Raw genomic sequence first — 10,661 nt, 5'->3', positions numbered from 1 at the left:
TGAATCTTCTTGAAGTTCAGTCAATTCCATGAATGAAACAGGGAAAATTGATGGCCACCGTCGGTACACTGTGCCACATTAATAACCAATGGATTGTGATCTGCATTTGAAACGAACATAAAATATATAGAATCAAATGCATGAATGTCGCGAATCGTAATCAGGATTGGAATGTATCACTGTAATTTAAAGGCTATAATTTTATTTATTTATTTATTTTATTTTTGGAAAATAATTGAAATTTTATTTTTGAAAAAAAAATTAAGAAGTTTCAATATTTTGGGTGATTTAATATTGTTGAATTTATTTCTACTTAAAAAATGGTTAGTGTGATTTTTTGGATTTTCTGATATTTAAATCACGCAGAAAATTTTGACGTGAAATTTTGATTTATGTTATTTACACTGGTTTTTTGACTGTATGTATATAGATTCAGCGCTTTGAAAAACTTTTAAGGCACTTTGATTGTGCAGGGGTTACCAATCAAATTTGTGATTTCAATAATTTCCTACTGGAATTTAGAGAAATTAAACCAGAAAAGCTTCCAAAAAGTCTCACTAAAAACAACTTGTAAAAAAAACCATTCAAACACTTCAAAAATTATTTTTTTTAAATATTTTTTTACTAGCGAAAAGTCCAAAAAGTTATAAATAAACTATTCAGACTCCCCAATCAAATTTCTTAAATATTTTTTTACTAATCAAATTTCTTGCACGTGAGTGCATGACGCGCTGGCGGGGGTGGTAGACTTTCGCTCCCCCCAGCCAGGATCGATTCCTACCGGTGCCGCGCGCTGCTGCTGCAGCATTTCGCTTCGGCGATATTGTATGATGAAATCTGCTCGCTTCGGCGATATATGATGTATTGTGATTATTCAGCCGGGATTTCGCTCCCTCACTGAAAAAAAATTAGCGACAAAATTGTGACATAAATAAACAATGCGTAACCTAGTTTAATGTGTAGTTTAACAAAGCCACAATTTGCAACGGAAGTATGTCATATATAAAATTGTTTTGTTCAGTTTTCAAAAAAATTGATAAAATAAAAAAATTCAGTCATCAAAACCGAACTATTTATTTTGAAATTACAACCCTCTTCGCGCAATAAATACGATTAAAACATAAAAAATTCTAGAGATCAACGCTCAAAGAATGAATATATTACACGAAGATGAAATTGCGCACTGCAGATTACTACTAGCATGAAGAATAATGGCATGTGTATGTGGGTTTACAGTTCTCTGACTGCTCACTGCAATATAGTGCTTAGTTGGGCGTAGTGGAGGATGGCATGAGACACGCTCCACAGGACGGTTAAGGATGCTATCAGCTAAGCACGATATTGCACTGAGCAGTAAGAGGAGTATAAACCGACATCTCATGCCATTATCCTTCACGCTAGTCTCTCACTCTGCTTGAAGCAATATTTATATATAACTTTCTTGGCGACATTTGTAGCAGAGTTTTCTGTAAAAAGTCGATGATTGAGCATAATGGGCTCTCTGGCAGCAGCTGAGTCGTACTTGATAACCCACTTAGCTGTTGAGGTGGAGGAGCCTGAGATGGTTGTACCGGTTGAACCCACGGAGGAATGCTCTCTCTTTCTATCGAATATTGATCAGGTTGTTGAATATGTTGTGGATACTGTGCATATTTACACACTTAATGGAGGGGACAAGAATGCTACAGCTGATGTTGTGGGTAGGTTGAAGGAACCCCTTTTGAAGGTGCTGGTGCCTTGCTATTTCATGGCAGGGAGATTGAAATTGAATGAGAAGGGGAGGTTGGAAATTGAGTGTAACAGAGCTGGGGCTCTGTTTGCAGCAGCTAATTGTGATCTGACTTTATCTGATCTTGGTGATGCAACTTTCCCATATCTTGTTTTCAGACGTCTGGTGCTCCAAGGAGCTCTCGCCAGAAAGTTTGGGCCTAAACCTCCTCTGTTCATGATACAGGTAATTATGCTTATTTGTAGTATAGATAAATGGCAAGAGTAAATATTCCGTTTAGGCTCTTTTTTTTTTCATGTTTTCGTCCATTCAGACCATTTTTTTAATCTTTTAAGAAGCATGCTCCCATGCTGGGCATGCTGAATCCAAATACTAGTTGAAACTAAAGTTTTGAATGAAGCCATGTGGCAATATAAATTTTCAGTGCCCAAGCCTTCTTTATTTATTAAATGATATGCTCACTGCCCAAGCCTTCTTTATTTATTAAATGGTATGCTTTACCTGCTCCAGCTTTAAGAACACTTGATTTTAGTGCATTACACTATATGTCTCATTCTCATGAGTTGCTCCCTTCCACATCCAATTATAAGATTTGTAAATTGCAGTTGGAAACTCTATACAACTTGATGTTTTAGAATCATGCACCATGTAGTTAGCTGATGGGTGCATCATTCATACTCTCTTTGTTCTTAGCATCTCTGCCGAGATTCATTAAATTTGTCATTCTAGTGATGGAAAACAATAGAGTTTTCTCTTGATGATGCAGTCATTTGAGAATTATAGAATCTAGGTGCATCATTCATACTCTCTTTGTTCTTAGCATCTCTGCCGAGATTCATTAAATTTGTCATTCTAGTGATGGAAAACAATAGAGTTTTCTCTTGATGATGCAGTCATTTGAGAATTATAGAATCTAGGCAATGTTGTTGCTTCTACAAGAGTTGATCATAGTTTCCAATTGTAAAGGTTTGGTTGTTTTGAACATTTCTTTAGTTCCTCTTTCAATGCACAAGTTGATTCTTTGAGTGAGCTTTGCAATGAAAAATACGGACATCTAAATTATAGATATGTGCAATAGTTGAACATATAAAATTTGGTGTTGGTCTTCCTAAAGTTTTTTGCACTGATATATTTTGTCCATGTTGTGTTCTTGGTTAACAACATTAAGATCCGTTTCCTAAAGGTATAACCTTGCATGCTATTGCACCTCTTGAGTTGGTTCATAGTGATCTCATGTCATTTTCAACTCATTCATTTTCAGGGACTAAGTATGCACTCACTTTTATTGATGTTTTCTCACGTCACTCTTGGATGTACTTTCTTACATACGAGAGTGAGGTATTTGCTACTTTCAAAAAACTCGTAACACTTTGTTGATTAGTTCTCTCTTTCTATCAATAAATTATGCATAGATAATGGGGGGAGTATGTCAATCGGGCTTTCAAGGAATTTTGTAGAGCATATGGCACTCAACATCAACACTCTATTTTTGACACCTCTCAACAAAATGGTGTTGCTCAAAGGAGCCAAACACTAAAAAATAATGCAATTTATATGATTTAGTCCAAGAACATGGCACCTTCATTCTCGGTTGAAGTAGTGAATTGTGAAAATTACATTCAAAATCTGATTCCTATTAGGATAATGTTGCATAGGATTCCAAAGGAAGCTTGGAACCATGTCAAGCTCAATGTCTCTATTTTTAGGGTATTTGGCATTCCAAAATGGGACTTACTCCAAATGAAGGACAAAAAATTATAGAGAAGAAGGGCCAAGCATTGATATTTGTTGGTTAATGTGAGGCTCTAAAGTCATATATGTTATTCGCTCTTATTTCTAAAGATGTATTGTTTTGAAGGTCTATCCATTTCTATGAGCACTTCAACCCCACATCCTCTCCTACTCCTCCCATAGATTCTTATATTAACAATTTTGAAAATCATGTTGGCAATTTTCTTTTTGTAGAGAAAGAAGACAATGAACATTTTCTTGCTACAAATCAAACTAATGATAATGAAAATTAACTAGATGAAAATCTACCATCAACACCATTAGAACACAAGCGGCCTAAACATGAATAACATGATCAAGAACAAAATTTGAAGAGGAGATCTTGAGAGAGAAAGAGGCTTGATAGGTATGGCTATGAGCCAACAGATTTTAGTTATTCTCTCATCCTTGTCATACTTAGTCACAAACAACTAGTATCTCTTTTTTGAGTAAGTTCCATTTAAAATGATTCATAATAATTTTCCAATGATGTTGAGATATTTGAATAGGATGTTGCCATGATAGAGGAGTGTTCTTCCTTATTAAAGAACCACACGTGGAATCTCATTTCTCTTTTCTAAGGGATGAAAGTTAGTTCATTTTAAATGGATCTATAGCATCAAATAAGTAGAAGATGGTTTCATTGATAAGCATAAGGCACACCTTGTGGCCAAGGGATTGATTAATATGAGACCTTTGCTCCTGTTTCCAAGATGAGTTCCATATGCAATATGCGTTCTCTCGTTTCCTCCCAAGGATGGTTAGTCTACCAAAGGGATGTGAAGAATGTTTTTTTTAATGGTGATTTACACAAGGAACTCTAAATGGAATAGCCTCTTTCTTTTTCCTAGAATTCTTCTCTTATTTGCAGGCTTTGATGTTCACTATATGGTCTCAAATGATCTCCTTGATCTTGGTATGAGAAGACAAATAGTTTTATGATTACTTTCGGATTCAATTGTTATCATTTTCATATTATAGTTTGCACTCAAAGGCAGAGAATTGATCTTTTCATTGTGGTTTTGTATGTGGATAATTTAATTCTCACAAAGAGTTCTTCATCCATGATTTAGAGTGTTAAAGAAACATTGATGGAGCAATTTGATATGACAACTCTTTGTATTCTTCATTGTTTTCATTGTCTGCAAGTTCTTTAGTCTTTAGAAGGGATCTCAATTTTTTTATTAGAAGTATGTACTTGATTTACAATAGTTCTTTGGCATTGTTGATTGTAAGCTTGCATCTACTCCATTTCAATAAAGTGTTAACATATTTTCCAGTTGCTCTTTACCATGCATTAATCCTTCCTTGTATCAACAATTAGTTTGGAATCTATTGCATTTGACTCATATGCATCTTGACATTTCTTTTATAGTTGAGGTTGTCTCTCAATTCTCTCAAGATCCTCATGAGAGTCACTACAAGGCAACCAAGTGCATTTGAGGAACATTCAAGTTACTACCAATTTTGGATTTATTATACCTTTGGTGCTTCTTAGCTTGTGGATTTCATTGACTTTGATTGCATTGGTTCAGTTGATGATCGAAAGTCCACAATTAGTTTTGTCTATCTCTTTGCCTCTGCTCCTATCACTTAGTCTTGCAAGAAGAAATCAACAATTGCATTATCTTCTAAAAGAGCTAAGTATCATGTTGTAGTTCTTGGTAGTTAGGGAGTTCTTTGGCTTCGTTAGCTAATGACAAAGTTTGACATTCAACAAGATCACCCTAATACTCTTTGGTGTGATAATCAATGTTATACATATTTCTCACAACCTAGTGAAGCATTAAAGGACAAAACACATTGAGATTCATATGCATTTCTTTCAACTCATTTAGGATGGTGTTTTCACCTTGGAGTATATTCCTACCAAAGGGCAAGTTGTAGGCATCTTCACTAAACCTTTGGCATCGCCTCATTTTCTTTAGTTACAATTGATGCTTAGGGTTAAGGAAGTTGTCCTTAGGGGGTCATCTTGAGTGTTGCTACCTTCACATTTTGTCTATGTTAATTTCTCTCTTTTGAGGAAGAAATATTTTTCCGGCCAGTTTTCTTATGTTCCTTTACAATGCTATCGTTAGTTGTAAACTTACATAAGCATCCTTATTTATGCAATTATAACAATAATGTTTTTCTTAATATTAAACCTCTTTAATTATTATATATAGCTTACATTCTCTTATATTTAATATATAATACATTCAATAGATGACTTTCATTTTGTTTTATAAAAAATCCTATTTTATTTTACAATAATTTTATTTTGAATAAATGACTTTCATTTTGTTTTATAAAAAAATCCTATTTTGTTTTACAATAATTTTATTTTTAAGATATTCTTTCAAATATTTATAAGAGTTCAACTTTAAGAGAGAGAAAAAAAAAAAAACTTAAAATTCATGAAAAATTTTAAAGTTCTATTAAATAATTTTTTTTCACTATATTTTTAATATAAAATTAAGTTTTATTAAATAAAACCTTTTCACTATATTTTTAATAAAATTAAATTATAAATAGAATTTTCCATAAAAACAAAATTTTATGATCATTTTTTCATTTTTTTTAAGTAATATTTTCAAAATAAAAAGATAGAACTATTTAGAGATAAATTTTAACTATTGATTTTTTATATTATTCTAAATATTCTAAAATATTTTATAGAAGTTAAATCTCTACCCTCCACCTAATGATTATTAACAATTAAATTAAAATTCTAAAAACCTTATTCCAAAATAAATAATCCTATAGACATAAATATGTAATAATAAACATGTAACAATAAAATTAATTATTATATATATAAAATTCTTATTTATTTATTTTTAAATATTCGTGTAAAAAGATTATAAGTGTTTTTCTTATAATAATAAACATATCTATATAAATATGTGATGATAAAGTTAATTATTATATACATAAAATTATTGTTTATTTTAAAGAACATTGTGTAAAGAAAATTATATGTGAGTTAGTAGATAATGATCATTTTAAAAGAATACATTACCCTCCCTTATTATTTTAACAAAGAATAGATGACCTTTCCGTATTACTTTGGCCTCTTTGTTAAGTAGCAGTTTTAAATAGATTACTCTCCCTTACTATTTCTGTAAATAATATGGCCATTTCAAGTTCAATATTACGCTGAGGACCTAAACTATAGTGCAAAGAACCTTGACACCAAAATTGTTAAAAAGTGTGCATCTTTTGAGCAGTTTCATAGTTCAACATTTTGATCAATGATGGATTTTTGGGAGACATGCACAACAATTTACAATTGTTAAATGGCATGCATTTCTCATAAATTAGATAGGTCTAACATCAAAGTGAAATGATTAAATGGTAGATATGATCTAGAGTTGCACAATGTCTAACCTCACTTATCAACCCAACCAACGCATGACATGTGGCAACATTTCACATGACGATGACATGGATGCATTGGGTGAATGACACGTGGTTCTTTTGTGCAGTCAACAACAGTCAACATGACACCCATTTGCTGACATCATGATGTAGATGTGGCCTCACCAGAAGGTATCATTTTTGGTGTGGAAAAATGGAATCATTATGTGAATGGCCAAGTTCCTAAGTCATAGGGCCTGGTTACATGGGACCAAGGTGCTGAGTTGTCATATGGAGGGACCAACTCCGGTCATATGGCGGAACCTATAGTCAAATGGCACTGTGTTGAGCCCCGATTGTATGGGGTGGTTGTATGTCGATGCATGTAAGGCTGTAGCCCCTCCGTTATACAGTGCAATGAATGTCAAAAGGAATGTGTCAAAGTCCCTACGTTACATAGTGCATGGGCTTTGGAAGGAACGTAGTATGGGAAGGGTGTAGCCCCCCCTCCTTACACAACTCAAAGTTTAATAAGCATGGGAAGGGCGTAGCCCCCCTTGTTACACAACTCGAAGTTCAATGAATGACAGTTGTTAACTCAAAATTTTATGCATGTCGGCGTAGGCCGAAGCGACGGGCTCTTGGGTCGACCCTCCACCACCTTGTAACCATGGAACACTATATATACATGCACCCAAGTAAATCATTCATACACACTCAATGATCGATTAATACATTTGATAGATCCAGTCTCGACAAAATAGTTTGTCTGAAGTTTTGCATGGTTTCGGTGAATAGTTGAAGGATTGGCGTTTTGTTCTGATCATGTTTCGAACTTGTAATATTGGCCCTGTACATGGCCGTAATAAAGTGCTGACTTCGATGGAGTTTGTTTTGGCAAAGTAATATGTGTTAGTGCTTGTTGAACACGATGTAACGGGGCTTGGCATGACGGTCATACCCTCGCCCTGGTTTTAGAGCATGGTCATTACAATGTGGAAGGCTTGTGATTTCAACCCTTATGCATAGCTCGGCTAGTAGTGCACTCGTGTTGAATTGGCCGAGGCCCTGGTTTGTTTTGTAGAACCAATAACAAATTGACGGTGGCCATTTTGAAAAATTGTAGAAGCATGCATAGAATGTGACATATTGTTAAACAATTAATTTAATGTATAGTTTTATTTGATTTTTATTGGTATATGGGTTCAAAAAATTGTCCAAATTGGATTCTAGAAGAAGCTATGCCATGAGGTTTTAGAGATGGATGTAACGAAGGGAATGTAATGTCTTATGGACACTTATTTCGGTTTGGAATATCTTTTTATATGTTTGGAGGGTTTATGAGCTAACCGAAGTGGTTTTGGAAGTACGGCTAGTACGGGTTCCAAGAAAAAGTTTGAGTGTCCAAGTTGATAAACGTGCTGGAGGAAAAGTATGGACAAAAACATTATAGTCAATGACATAGATTGATATGATTGCATTTGTAGTGGTAGTGGTAGTCATATTTATAGTGATTGTTTCAATAGCAATACTTATAGGTTGCACTGGCAGTGTTGGCAGATTTTGCAGATTGAGATGATGATGACATGTGCACATTGTAATGATGTCAACATTAATTACAGGTTGTGGTGATTTTCTTTTTATGATGACAGTGGATCAAGTTTGAAAATGATATGCAATACAAAATCAAGTGCTTGAAGGACTAAAGCCCTGAGCCTTTCCGAAATATTTATGGATCCTATGGACGAAGAGCCACGAGGAGGAATGAACGATTTCAAGAGGAGAGATATTATGTGTGATGGGCTATGCTAGCACTATGCAGGCTTGTAGGATTGCAAAGGCAAGGATGAAATTCGATGTGCTAGAACGATAGAGATGTCGACGGGATTTTATCATGCTAAATTGCTTTCTCAATGCATTATATAGGTATAATCAGGTGCCAATGGCTTCCCTTTATAAAAAACTAATGAGGTTTTGCTAGTATTGTTCTACAAAGTCCAATTAAGTGAATGATGGTAGAGGTTTATGAGGGAGGTGTTTAGACCTATAAGATGATGGGGTGTGTGTTGAAAACATTGGGCCAATTCTTAAGGAGAATTGTTCAAAAGCTCTTATTGAAATTGAAGGTCTAGCTAGACACCGTCATGAGTGACGCTTTGTCAGAGAGCCTAACGGAGTGTGCCACATGATAAGAGTTGTGTTTGTGTTTGGAATCATATGAGGAGAGTATCATAGAGAGCAACTTAGAAAACAAAAAAAAACTTATTTTACGATGCAATGAAAAACTTGCTCACCAACATCGCGATGATAGGAAGGAGAGAGTGGAAAGGTTAAAGGATTGGTTATTGATGTTGCCTTTTTGATAAGTGGTCAATCTATAAGTAAATAAGAGAAAGAGTTGAGTAGGTTATCAAGGTTGCAATGGTAAAACAATTGGACAAGTGCACCTTATTAGAAAATATGTTGGTGGATGAGTTCATGATGAAAGTGATTGATAACAATGTAAGGAGGCAAGTGTGCAGTAGTTTCGAGAGTAGCAAAAAGAGATAGGAAGAGGACATAAAATGATAAGGAGAATGCACTACTTTCGAGAGTAGCAAAAAGAGATAGGAAGAGAACATATAATGACAAGGAGAATGTAGGTGAATAACATGGGTTGGAAATTTAAGGAGAGCGAAGTAAACCAGGGCATGTTAAAATAGGGATCAACCATGCTAGAGATGTAGTGAGAGAGTGGTTGTATAGACGAGAAAATGGAGATGGTTCAATGATTTGAAGTTTAGTGAAGGAACCAACGTGTGGTGAGAGATGCAAAGGTGTGATAATAGTAGTGGTGTGTGAACACCCTAAGGGCCTTGGTCCAAGGCAAGTATTTTCTTGGGAAGTTGTAATACTTATTGCTCAGGAATACATGTTGCACATGAGCACTTGTTGTTGTAAGACATTAAGACTTTGAACAAGCATACATGTAGTGCACTGGCACATAGAGTTATGAAGTTGTGGAATGGACGTAGCTTGAAGGGGGAATGTGAGAATGTGAGATGGTTGATGAACCATGTACATAAAATGGTGTCTTAAATAATGGTGTCTTGATAGAGTGATTAAGGCCAAGTTAACCTCCCTGAGTCAAGTTTATCGCGAGGATTATTAGGGTGATTTGGGTGAACTTGACTTGGTCAAGTTATTGATGGTTTTTGAGCTCTAGGTTTATGACAATCCATGGTATTCATGTGGAAGATAGCCCATTTAAAAGCAGAAAGACTCCAAACAAATTTGACAAGGTTTCATCTTATTGACCCATAACTACAAATTCACTAAATAAAAATTCTATTTTTTTACCTATAATAAAAAAGTTTACAATTTAATATGTTTTTTTGTTTGTCAAGTTGTTTGTGTCCCTCATGACTTCTAAGCCATCAAAGTCATCTAGGGATCACACCCGTCTTAAGCCACACCAATGTTAGGCTGACTAGATTTTAGCATGTCTCCTCTTAAGATTGGATTTTAGCATGTCTCCTCCCCCTAGCACAGGCACAACAACCTCTGTGAGGTTTGATCCCCGGTTGTCTTGCAAAAGAGGCCCATCCTCAACCAATCGTGCTAGTAAAACTTACCTAATTTACAACTTAATATTGAAAAAATACATAAATTTCAATAATTTTTAAAAATAATAACTTAATATTTATCAAATAAAAAAAAATTATATCTTTCTCGAGCGAAAAATACTTTCCCATCATTTGTTTTTCCCATTCTATCACTATAAACCTTATAATTTAAAGTTGTCTTAGTGTGGTTTAATTCAAGTGTGATTTCTAAGTGA

At 34.6% G+C, this 10,661-nt stretch overlaps 1 protein-coding gene across 1 annotated transcript; it reads left to right on the top strand.

The window, feature by feature from the left end:
* Positions 1–1,148: 1,148 nt before the first annotated feature.
* On the top strand, positions 1,149–1,996 carry LOC149164240 (acyltransferase GLAUCE-like). The gene has a single exon (XM_089430892.1). The coding sequence runs from the start codon at positions 1,493–1,495 to the stop codon at positions 1,994–1,996; it is 504 nt and encodes a 167-aa protein (XP_089287018.1). The 5' UTR covers positions 1,149–1,492.
* Positions 1,997–10,661: the final 8,665 nt, after the last annotated feature.

The sequence above is a fragment of the Pinus tabuliformis genome, chromosome 5_1 (genome assembly GCF_031772625.1).
Source record: "Pinus tabuliformis cultivar Carrire ecotype Pingquan chromosome 5_1, CPIR1, whole genome shotgun sequence".
Lineage (NCBI taxonomy): Eukaryota > Viridiplantae > Streptophyta > Pinopsida > Pinales > Pinaceae > Pinus > Pinus tabuliformis.
Note: the sequence above shows the minus strand (reverse complement) of the source record. Positions and strands in the feature narration are given on the sequence as shown.

Coding starts and splice junctions, on each gene's coding strand:
- LOC149164240 (XM_089430892.1), top strand. CDS start 1,493: ATGGGCTCTCTGGCAGCAGCTGAGTCGTACTTGATAACCCACTTAGCT.